Source organism: Engraulis encrasicolus, chromosome 1 (assembly GCF_034702125.1).
Source record: "Engraulis encrasicolus isolate BLACKSEA-1 chromosome 1, IST_EnEncr_1.0, whole genome shotgun sequence".
NCBI classification, from domain to species: domain Eukaryota; kingdom Metazoa; phylum Chordata; class Actinopteri; order Clupeiformes; family Engraulidae; genus Engraulis; species Engraulis encrasicolus.
Genome location: NC_085857.1, coordinates 29,629,583 through 29,642,281, shown reverse-complemented (window position 1 = coordinate 29,642,281; position 12,699 = coordinate 29,629,583). Strand labels below are relative to the sequence as shown.

The 12,699-nt window shown below is 43.9% G+C and overlaps 1 protein-coding gene across 1 annotated transcript; it reads left to right on the top strand.

Moving 5' to 3' along the window:
- The first annotated feature begins 2,459 nt into the window (after window positions 1-2,459).
- otx2a (orthodenticle homeobox 2a) lies at window positions 2,460-6,572 on the top strand. The gene is made up of 4 exons (XM_063212780.1): window positions 2,460-2,553; window positions 2,948-3,099; window positions 5,182-5,808; window positions 5,881-6,572. The coding sequence occupies exons 1-4, from the start codon at window positions 2,460-2,462 to the stop codon at window positions 6,184-6,186; spliced, it is 1,179 nt and encodes a 392-aa protein (XP_063068850.1). The 3' UTR covers window positions 6,187-6,572.
- The last annotated feature ends 6,127 nt before the right edge of the window (window positions 6,573-12,699 follow it).

Genomic DNA, 12,699 nt, shown 5'->3' with positions numbered 1-12,699 from the left:
TTGTGTTGGAAGTTTATTTCTGTCCTTAACAGGGGTGGGGGGAGGTGATGAGGAGGAGTGGCCAAAAGTATACCATCGTATAATTTGATTGGCTGCGTATGCCGCCTGTAGGGAAGCCACTAGCGCTGGGATTGGACGAAGGGGGCGGTACTGCAGGTAGCCTCCGCTCTTAGAAGGGCAGGGCAGAGTTACAGGGTGATCAATCTTCATCCGTCAACATTAACCATCAACTTTAACACAGGAGAAGGGGATATGCGAAGATAATGAACTTAATTCGTTTGCTTCCTCCGCGCACACGTCGGTTGATTGAATGCCACATTTAAATTGGAGCTAGACAACACGTCAGAATTTGAGAGATTACTGGACGCCAACACCAAGGAAGGACTTGCGTAGTTTCTTGTATTATTTTTTTCGCGTGCGTGTCTGTTTCTATTTTTGAGTGCGCATCGACTGCAAGATCTTTTGTGGATATTGCCAATAAAACTGGATTTTGACCATCAAGACAGAAACAGACTGAAAACGACAAAAAGGAAAACCGGAATAAAACGGTCAAGGTAAATATAACTATACATGCTTACATTTTGGAAATCTATGCTAAGTAATGGATCGCCTTACAGACTTGGGATGTTGTTTGTTTTGAGTTGATAGGCCTATGTCTTAAAATATACAACCAAACAAATGACAGTGGTTTCCCCATGATAAAATGTTCTGAAATCGAACGAATGGCGCAAAGTGAATCCAACACCACTGTATGGGGTAATTCTGCCGTGGAGGTCAAGCTGCAGCCATTGAACACTCCACAGCACTCCAGTTAATTAATACGGCATTACTCACTCTCTCTCTCTCTCTCGCTCTCTCGTTATCCTCGGCCGCCAATTATCTAAATTTAACAGGCCCTTCCCCATTCTGATAAACATTTGCCTCGACAAATAGTGCAGGCGGGTAATACTGTAGTAAAGACGTTCTTATCTATTAATGCATCGGGCGATAAAGCCTGTTCTCTCCTATGCGTTCGTTTACCCCCGTGGGTGCCATCTCAATGCCTATAGAAAGTCATTTGCACAGAGGTTTGTGGGGCCATTTGCATCTGGCTACACTGTCCTACGGTGAATGGAAATACAGTGCAGTGCTTCAACTGTCCTCTCCGATTCCCTGTGTTTATCGCTGCGCGGCAGGGGACTAATAAGTGGGGAGGAGGGGGTTGGGGGTCTTATCAGCCAAGCCGAGGGGGGTGCTGCATTGAGAGGAATGGACCGCCGCTGAGGAGTTGTTAGTTAGTTGGTGGAGATTCTCCCCTTTCTCCCTAATTCTGGCGTATTGTTACATTTGCTACATGCTGCGGGGACGTTAATTACCCCGGCATAATAATTGCCGGGGAAAATGTATCCTTTTGTGTGTCTCGTTTTTGTCATCATCCCACAGTGTGGTCAATATCTCGGGGTTGCAGAGATTTAAGGGGGCATGGTGTAAAGTCTTTGCCAGAGCCCTGTTTATGTTTTGCAACAATTATTCGGGTTAATAATAATAAAGATGACGATAATGATAATAATAATAATGATGATGATGATGATGATGTGGAGGGTATAAATTATGTTGTATGATGTTCAAATGTGGAAAGTGCAAATTAACGACTTTGTATTCGACGACGTCTTTTTTCGCACCACTTTTACGCACGGCGAACATCTAAGTACACCTAATATTAACACTTTGACAGGGCCTAATTAATTGCTCCTACAGTTGTTCTTTCTTTATCTGACTTGTCTGGTACCCTAACTTTATTTTCTATTTGAGGAGTAGTTAGTTAGCTTTGATCTTGACTTCAATTAATCAATGGGCTTTTCATTAAGGTAACTGCGCAATCATTTACGACAGATTCACGACTGAGAAGGTGTGAATGGCTTCACCTTCCCTTCTTTTTCTGGCGCTATACCTGGAGGTCCTTGGAAGGTCTGACCAGGGGGGTTAATATAATATTAAATCAACTGAGCTGAGGAAGAAATGCGGTGTAATTAGTTGAAATTGACTATGACGAACTAAAACCGAGGTTTTGACAGGAGAAGTGGGTGACATTCGTTATGGCTCGCGCCACCACTTGAGTTTTGGCCGCCATTTCGCCAACACTCTCTTCTCTGTCTCCAGCTGGCTCTCGTTGCTCATTTCCCTGGCAACCAAATGTGTCTCAAACCTACATTTAACAAGTTGTGGCTGAAGCAAATTGCCCAGGCCTGCAATTCAGCACACTATATTTTTTGTAATCGTATAACTTTTGTTTGTTTTGTTAATGCCACTTAAGTATGCCTAGCTAAACTTCTACCAACAAACAAAACATTTAGCTTATACTGTTCTTTTTCTCCCCCTCCTTTCAGTTCCATAGATTGCGTCTCCCCGATCCAGCTGAAGGGGGAACCGACCCCGTTCCCTTGAGAAACGCGGTGCAACCCCCCCATTAAGCTTTTAATATGATGTCATACCTCAAGCAAGGCCCATACGGCATGAACGGCCTGGGGCTGGGGGGAGCAACGATGGACCTGCTGCATCCGTCCGTGTATCCACGTAAGCAAGCGAAACTTTCTTGACTTTTTTAGATTTTGCAAATACTCCTGCAAACGTCTTCGGGGACTTCAGAAGTATATTTTTTAAATGTTGTGTTTGCTGTTCAAAGGCAAATATTTACCCAAAGTAGCCTATAACAAATATCTATTTGAGTAGTCTCTTGTGATTTCACTGTTAGGCAAATCAAGGACACGTGGAAATGTATTTTGCAAATTACTTTCATGATTTACTGGCCTAACCACAACTGCACTGCAAGGCCTTTCAGCCTCTCTCTCTCTCTCTCTCTCTCTCTCTCTCTCTCTCTCTCTCTCTCTCTCATTCTCATGTACTCACACACGCCTCGGCGCCCTCAAGGGTAGAGAAATGAAAAGTGTCTATTTACTGTGCTCAACAGCCCATCCGCGCAAACAGCGGCGGGAGAGGACCACTTTCACGCGCACCCAATTGGACATTCTGGAGTCTCTGTTTGCTAAGACCCGCTACCCGGATATCTTCATGCGCGAGGAGGTCGCCCTGAAAATTAATTTGCCGGAGTCACGAGTGCAGGTATGTAATAATGTGCCACGGCCAACGCCACTTGACTTCATCTGAAGCTATTTATTTTTGAAATTCAAATACGTTTTTTTTCCTTTCCGGTAGGATAAATGAAGTCGATTGGTTTAACCGAGTCAATTTGACGGTCAGCAGTTGTTGAAGAGTGTGTGTGTGTGTGTGTGTGTGTGTGTGTGTGTGTGTGTGTGTGTGTGTGTGTGTGTGTGTGTGTGTGTGTGTGTGTGGACATGATTAGGGCGTGGATGTTCAAATTAGGAGCTTGGAGCGAATGGCAAAAAGCGTGAAAGAAAATTAATTGTGAACTCAAATACCGTGGAAATAGTAGTGTGCGTAAAACGCCCAAATGTGCGTAAAACGTGCAAAAGTGCTCAAACATGAATTGGTTGTAGGCCCATTAAAATTCAGGCAATAGAAATCTGGATTTAAAAAAAGAAATAGATCGAAATAATCATATCAAAATGAATCCTAACTAATGTAGCCTTTATTTGACATCAAAATCTTCTCTGTGATAAACTTAATTAACTACCGGTATATTATTGTAATTTGGATACGTGCGTTTTTTTCGTGGGTAATCTTTTATTATCCACACGGTTTAAGTTTGAGAAAAATATTCTAAGCAGTCAAGTCTCTCTCTCTCTCTCTCTCTCTCTCTCTCTCTCTCTCTCTCTCTCTCTCTCTCTCTCTCTCTCTCTCTCTCTCACACACACACACACACACACATACACACACACACCTGTGTGTGCGGTTTAGTTCAGTTTAGTTTATTGGTTATTTCATCAGGGACCATGTGCAAAGTACATTAGTTACATAGTATCAACACAAATATTAAAATATGCCAAATGAGAAAGTAGTGTAGGTAATTGTCTCTATGTTACAAGTAATTTACTTCACATAACTTAAATTCATTTGGGCAGATCCCATTGAGATAGCCCGTGATATCTGGTCTTACAGGGCCACCTGACTGAGGCACGTGCAACTGAAGTAGGCCTACAGAGATGACAAAAACATACCTAAGACAGTTATGCAAAGTACAAAATCATGATCACGACACAAACTAAGTTGGTCTGTCCAACTTGGTATGATGCCAAATTTCCCAAAAGTGAAGTTCTTTTGTTTAGTTGCGGAAGGATTGTTATAAGCTATTCAAATCTAATACATATTCCCAAACTATTCATAATGAAATGAAATGAACTTATGGTCTCTGCTGTAACAGTCACGAGTCTCAGGTTTATCAGGCAATGAATGTGCTTTAGTGGATAAAAGTATTCATTATACCTTATATGATTAGAGAGATGGTCTTTAGATCATCAAGTTCGAATCCCAAGCCTTACCTCTCCGTTCCTAGCCCTCCATCCACAGCTGTAGTTCTTTTGAGTAAGGCACTTAACCCCACATTGCTCCAGGGACAGTGCACTGCACCCAAAATAACTCTACGCTTTGGATAAAATAAATGAAAGGTCTAGTATGTGGATAAATGCATGTTTTACATTCAGAAGCACACCCACCCACCTCTCCCCCGCCAACCCACCTCTCCCCTCCCTTCCTCCCTCTCTCTCTCTCTCTCCACTTTGATAAGTTTACTTCATTGTGTTTCTCAAAGATTAAAAAGTTAAAACAACCGGTAACACTTTATTTTAGGGATACATCTGTTAGCACCAATAAATACAATGTCCCTGTATAAGTAACTTGTAAGGCATGTACAAAGCAAAATCAAACATTTGTTAGGCATGTATTCGCAAATGTCTTGTTCATGCACAATAAGGGATTTATTACCAATTTAACTTTAGTAAGGACCTAGTAGGCCTTGGCGTTTGCTTAGTACATGCCTTACAAGTTACGTATGCAGGCATTAACATTGTATGTGTTAGTGCTAATAGATGTATCCCTAAAATAAAGTGTTACCAAACAACCTCCTATATGTCCCCACCGTGCCCTCCCATAGATGTCCCCACTGTAAAATAAGCGAAACGGGAGCTTGGTGTGAGACATTATTTTGCAGTTTACATGTAAATGATTAAATAAACCTCTAAATTCCCTCTTTCTTTGCCCCTCTTTTGTGTGTCTCTCTATCTCCAGGTGTGGTTCAAGAACCGCCGGGCCAAGTGTCGCCAGCAGGCGCAGACAGGCAACAGCAGCAGCAACAGCAACAAGGTGCGCCCGGCCTCCAACAAGAAGAAGGCCTCCCCCTCACGAGAGAGCCCCGGGTCCGAGAGCAGCGGCCAGTTCACCCCTCCAGCAGTCTCCTCTTCCTCCTCCTCCTCCTCGTCATCCTCCTCTTCTTCCAATGGGTCGATGCCTCACCCGACTGGCTTGGGCGGCGTTGGTTTGGGTGGGATTGGACTAGGTGGCGTGACCTCGTCCGCCACCTCCGGTGCGACTCCCGTGTCAGCCATCTGGAGCCCAGCACCCATCTCCCCGCTCCCGGCACCACCCTCCGTACCCGACCCGGCGGCGCCCCCTACCAGTGCATCCTGCATGCAGAGGCCCATGTCCGGCGGTTCTGGTTCTAATGGCGGTAGCAATGGTGGTAATGGTGGTGGTGGTGGTGGCAGTACGCCTGGATACCCGGTGTCCTACTCCCAGACCTCCCCTTACAGCCAGGGGTACTCCGCTGCGGCCGCGGCTGCTGCCGGGTCTTATTTTGGGGGCATGGATCCCAGCTCCTACCTGAGCCCCATGCACTCTCACCACCACGCCCACGCCGCAGCTGCAGCCGCTGCCCACCACCATACCCATCACCCGCATCACCCGCACACCGCCGCCACGCACCCCCAGCTCAGCTCCATGTCCGCCTCGGGCATGACGAGCCACCATCCGCACCACTCTATCGGGCAGAGTACTGGACATCATCACCCTCACGCCCACCACACCCACCCACACGCTGCTCATCACCATCAAGGATACGGTGGCAGCAGTTTGGGGTTCGGCTCGACAGACTGTTTGGATTATAAGGAGCAGAGCACGACGGCTGCTGCTGCTGCCGCGGCGGCAGCTGCGTCGTCATGGAAACTCAACTTCAGCTCGCCCACGGACTGCTTGGACTACAAAGATCAGGCGTCGTGGAGGTTCCAAGTTCTGTGAGGAGCGCTGCGCGAGAGGAGTGACAGCGAGGACTTTGGCGGGAGTAAGAACAGGAAAGAGCTCTGTCCTTGTTCTCACTGCTTTGCGCGAGAGAGACTGACACATTAATCGACAATGATGGAGAGAGAGAGACGTTTTCAGGCGTTTGAACATAACTAAAGTATTATGGTAGGAAGTACCTAAGCACCGTGTCAGGACAGCACCCTTCCTCTTTTTTTCAAATTTATTTTAGTTTTCAAACTGGACACTTTAAATAACAAATGTGGAAAATGAGAAAATCCCTTGTGAGAACACAGGCTAGGCTACTTTGAAATGTCACCAAAACATATGGACGTCACAAAACCCATAGCCTATATCCAGTGTATGCAAGGGTGGCCAGATGATGAAAGAAACCCGAATAACGAAGCATACAACCTGGAATATCAACGTATTTTAAAAAAGAAACAAAAAAGTCGAATAATAATTGTCCCTCCTCAGTCCTATAGTGATTAGTCATTCAGTCATTAGGCTTCACAGATTTGTAGCCCGTGGTCATTTTTAAACCCATCTCTTGAAACGACAGCCCAAGATGCTGCTGATGTGCTCATGTCATGAAATTTACGCACATAAATAAACTTCCACTTTAAACTTGGGACGTCCGGACTGTTAACTGACTCTATTCCTCAGACTAAAAAAAATGTAAAAATCGCAGCACTTGGGGTTCTTGTCAATGAAGTGAAAGGTTTTAAACTTCTGTCTGCGAGAGGAAAATGTGAATAATATGAGATGCAATGAAATCTTCCCTGTAAAATGTTGAATTGTATGTTTTTGTTTTGTTTTTAATAAAATATTGTGAAATTCATTTTGATACTGAATGTCTGCTCTTTTTTTTATAACACGTGCACTACACTCTGTTAATTTAGAAGGCAAAGCATCAACTTAGTTGGGCATGCATGCGTCTTCATTCTTGCTCAAATTAACAGCATTCTTTTTTGGAGTAGGGTAGGCCTAGTCTAAAAAGCAGCCTAGTGTTTAAACTTGTTTTTGCTTACCTTGGGAGGCAAAGATGGATCGTTCAACTTTTCTATGCGCCATTATCAAGCCAATGAAATGGTTGCGCAAATTAAACGTGCTCTCGGAATAGTAACCTAAACAAAGCCATTTTTTTTTAAAGAAAGAAAAAAGAAAAACCCACACATTAGGACTAGTTTTGATAGATGATAAATAATAATGTATGACCAACAAAATATTTTATCGTCTTCAATTTAGTGTGAGCCTGATGTCGCCCTTTCCAAGTTGCGTAAAAAGGCCAAAGAAGCACTTGGCCATTATAGCAGTTGCTGGGCGCAGGCTGAAATAAATCAAACGAACATTTTATTTGTTACCACTCATCCAAAAACGCATTCCATGCAATCAATTTTGAAGTTTGCCAAATTAGCATACTGCCGTGTTCATCAGCATGGCGGTGAAACTCGGGGGAATTGTGGGAGCTAACTGTCGGTTATTGTTTGAGTTTCAACGGGTCAGAGGGTTAAGCGGGATTCGATTTACAATTTTGCCATCAAATGTCACTGCAAACCAACTGTCAAATCGAATTGACCTTGGATGTTACCAAAAGACAAATTTGGGCAAGAAGAAAAACGCGTGTGTGGATTGTGATATCAGCTATTTGATTTGATAGGATAGTCCCACTCATCACAACCTACCTCTTCACAGTTCAGAGGTGGAACGTTTTCAGTGAGTTGTTGCAAAGGCATTTTCACTTACCAATGGCAAACAATGCAGGAAAACCGAACAAATATAAAAGATATATAGACCATACGACAGATTGATTTGGTCCTCCCGAATGACCTCTGGCCGTGTCATATCAATGCGCCATTTTGTTTATCCTGCGACAAGAGGACAAATCACGATTTTAATTAACCACCTTCACTGTGGCTGTGTTGTGTGATGCGGGTGTGTAGCGCATCGACGACGGCGGCCCAGCTGTGTCAATATTGTAGAGTAAACACTCCTGCTCCGTGTTTGGCCGAGTGTGTGTGTGTGTGTCCCTCAGAGGCCTTTCAGAATGTGTACACGCTGACTGGCAAACATGCAGGCTTTGGTGCGTTTGCATTCGGCATGTAGCAGCTAATCCCTAAGCATGTCTAAGGGTCCTCTCTCTCTCTCTCGCTCTCTCTCTCTCTCTCTCTCTCTCTCTCTCTCTCTCTCTCTCTCTCTCTCTCATCTTCTCTCTTCTTTTCATCCTTTCTGTCTTCCAGTCTCCCTCCCTCCCTCCATCCCACTATGTCAGGGGGCTGTGAGAGCCAGGTGGTCCATGCCGCATGCCTCTCTCCTCTCCCCACACCTGCCCTGTGTGTGTGTGTGTGTGTGTGTGCGTCCGTGTGTGTGTGTGGTGTGTGTGTGAGTGAATGAGATAGAGTCAATTGTGTAATTAACAGACTGTACATGCATATTGATGGTGATGATGATTGATTTTGCTAATAACTATTAGTATGATGAACAATACACACACACACACACACACACACACACACACACACACACACACACACACACACACACACACACACACACACACTTCCCATAGCTTTGTTATGTGTTTACGACAGCTGTGTATGGAGTATGGACTGAATATGCAAATTGATAGTTATTAATGATTTCGCTAGGAACTAATACTGTCATTTCTGATTGACTCACACTGACAAACACGCATCATATTAATTCTTCTGGTAATAACCATTATCGTCATTTGTGAATGTCAATGGATTCATTCACCACACACACACACACACACACACACACACACACACACACACACACACACACACACACACACACACACACACACACCTTAGACTGTGTTTCTGAATGTTCCATACATTTATTCATACTATTTATTCATGTAAATACAACATAATTTGCACATAGGCTACAACGACTGCAGCCTTGTAGTAGCCTATATCAACCCGTTAACAAATCATAGGATACAGTACATTTCAGTATGCACACACCCCAACTGCCAAAAGACCACATACTTTGTGGGCTTGTTCAGCCATTCAGTTCCATTATGTTACTAATTTACTCTCCTGTTCTAGTCCAGATATATATTGGCAGTCAAATTGTGTCTCTCTGTGTGTGTGTCTAGTTATAATTGTAGTTGACCAACATGTAATAGTGTGGTAGAATAGATAATTTATTAATCCCAATAGAAAATTGGGAAATTGTGTGTGTGTGTGTGTGGGGGGGGGGGGGGGGGGGTGTACACGCACGTGTGTGTGTGTGTGGGGGGGTGCACATGCACGTGTGTGTGTGTGTGTGTGTGTGTGTGTGTGTGTGTGTGTGTGTGTCTGTGTGTGTGTCTGTGTCTGTGTCTGTGTCTGTGTCTGTGTGCATGCTTGTGTTATGTCCCTTCCAGTGCCCATAGTGTGTAAAACATTTTTGTTTTTCTGACAATATGACCACAAAGTAATGAAAAACAACCCAACAGCAAACCTAAGTCGTGTGAAAACGCAAAAAAATAGTATTGTCTGACGACTGACTGGCTGGCAGAGTGTCTTATGAAGTGGTTTGCACGGGACTGAAGACAATCCCTCCAAATAGCCTCTTCTTACGGACCTCCGCACCGATGACTTTCGGAAATGACAGCAGCCTTGCCTCTCTGTCAGTGGCTCCCAACCTTTTCAAAACTATAGCACACTGGACCTCATCAAAAGCCTCCAAACGACCCCCTTGACCCTATCATCAGCCTGCCAACGCCAACCTTAGTATTACAAAATAAAATAGACCAATGCCCCCAAATTCATGGCAGCTAAGCTCCGCCACCTCTCAACTGTATCCTTCTCAACGCCCCCCTATAGGGCTCCCCAACGCCCCCTGGGGGGATGTAGAGCCCCGTTGAGAAACACTATTCTATATGGAATTGTCCTGGGGTGAATTTCTCAAAACCAAAGTTGCTTACTACATTAGCTACTTTGTTGTTTTCAATGCATTTTCCCATTGGCAACTACCGAAGTTGCTAACAGGCTAACAACTTCTCTTTTGAGAAACTCACCCCTGCTGTGGGAATGGCAGTGGCTGTGGAGTTGCCGTCCTCTGGAGAAGACAGCATGTGGGATTACTTGCGTGTGTGGATGTGCATGTGGAGGAGTTTTGTTGCAAAATGATGTACCGGTATTCACCATTTTTGACATTTGCATTTCGTTATTGGAAATGACTGTTCAGTCTAGTCATGTCATCTATATGAATTCTTGCCATTCGAATATTTTGAGAACCTACTTTGCAAACCTATATAAAATGCAAGTTTGCAATGGAATTCCCAATACAAAAATGTCAATTTTCCAAAATGTTCCAAAATGGATATATAGCATTTTGCAGCAAAGCTCTTCACTTGTTCTTCTATTAAAATGGGATACAATTCCTATGGATGTTGAAACGTTGATGTCCCCTTGTTTTGTAGTTTCCCAGTGAAATGTAATCCTCAATAGCCTTGCTATTTATTCACCATATTCAATTAAATACAAAGATTTGATTAATGTATGATTTAATGAAATGCCTACAATAAACTTAAGTATTACGCATACATTTATGAAATGCAATAACATGCGTCGTCCGTCTCATCTTTTTTTTCTATCCTTGACCTTCAGTTGTTATGAGTTTTTAATCCAACACAAACACACACCCACACATTCTCTCTCTCTCTCTCTCTCTCTCTCTCTATCTCTCTCTCTCTCTCTCTGTCTCTCTGTTGTCTCGGTCTGTGTCACATGGTGTGACCTCTGTGTGTACTTGCAGTGTCCTCTTGCTGAACCCTGACAGTAAGCATGACCGCCACTTGACAGCCATCATCTCAGCTCATCTTTCCCTGTTAACACAATGTCACAGTGGCACAATGCATTTTGTTGGTATAGTCGAGGCAAAATGCATGTACCTTGCTCATGACACACTAGCAATTCTTGCTGTATGCCTCACGCTGTATATAAGCCCAGTCAGGGGTGTAGCCCCAAATTCTGGGCCCTTACGGACCCATCTGCAATCCCCCACCCCGCCTTTTTATCATTTGAAAAAAAAAAAATCGTATTCCCCATTGCCGGATACATGGGGTCACAAGGAGCCAGACCTTGGATTTTGATTGAGACACTGGCTGCAAAGTGGCAGCAAAAATACTGTGTGTGTGTGTTTGTGTGTGTGTGTGTGTGTGTGTGTGTGTGTGTGCGTGTACGTGTGCATGTGCGCGCCTGTGCGCCTGTCTGCATCATATTTTACCCTAGCAAGCACCTTGTGTGACCTCTGTGCCTTTGCAGTGTCCTGTAACTAAACTATGACTGTTAGCATGACATCCACCGTTCCCCCTCTCCTCCTCTCCTGCATGCAGGGGATGGACTGCGATCGAAAAACGGTCTGGGTATTTTGGGCATATATTGGCCCCCAACAGTCCACTCTCCTAATACACCTTGACTGTCTGAATCCGCTGCTGTCTGGATTGAAGATGGACCAATTTGCTTTCCCCTCTAAATTGTGGCACAATCCCCATGGAAACATTACCAACAGCCATGGGCTGCCGTGTGGTGTAATGGTTAAGGAGTTGGACTGTAGATCACAGGGTTGTGGGTTCAATGCCCATCCTTAGCAATCCCTTCCTCCCTCCATGGCTGAAGTGCCCATGAGCAAGGCACCTAACCCTACATTGCTTCAGGGACTGTAGCCAATAGCATTTAAAGGGACAGACCACCCTTTTTTGATTTTCACATATTTGCAGTATTTCCCAACATTATTCATGAATGTGCATATCATTTTCGTCTCAGTGTTTTCAGTACTTAGATTTATTGGATCAGAATTATTAGCATAGCTTAGCATAATCACTGGAAGTAACTGGTATCTTTAGCATCAAGCCACAAGTGGTCACTGGACGGAATTAAATTGCCGTTTTACACTCCAGTGAATTTTACATTAATTTTAAAATGGTTTATAAGTACATTTGATTGTGTTTTATTTTGTACCATAGACTTGCATTGCTATGCCTAATGTGGCTATACTGTTAAACGGGGCAATGCAAACACATAGACGAAAATTATATGCACATTCATAAATAATGCTTGGAAATACTGCAAATATGTGAAAATCAAAAAAGGGTGGTCTGTTCCTTTAATATAGCCTATGTAAGTCGCTTTGGATAAAAGCGTCAGCTAAGTGTAATATAATGTTATTACTATTGACAACTCCAGCAACTCTGACCCCTGAGCACTGTTGGCCCACTGGTGATAGAGAGACAGAAAATGACAGAGAGCAAGCAAGACAGACGTAAAAGATGTAGAGGCATAGTGGAAAAAAAGAATACAAAAGTCAGCGACACCAAGCTCCCGTTCATGGACGTCGTTATTGCTGCTCGAGACTTCACATTAAAGTAAGAGAAATGAGAGCTTCATTTTCGCTGACTTTATTTTCAGTTCTCATGTGGCTTTGCTAGTCCTGCACCCAATCTTTTGAGAAGGAAGTGTGTGTTTTTTTTTTGGGGGGGGGGTTACATTCAGTTCA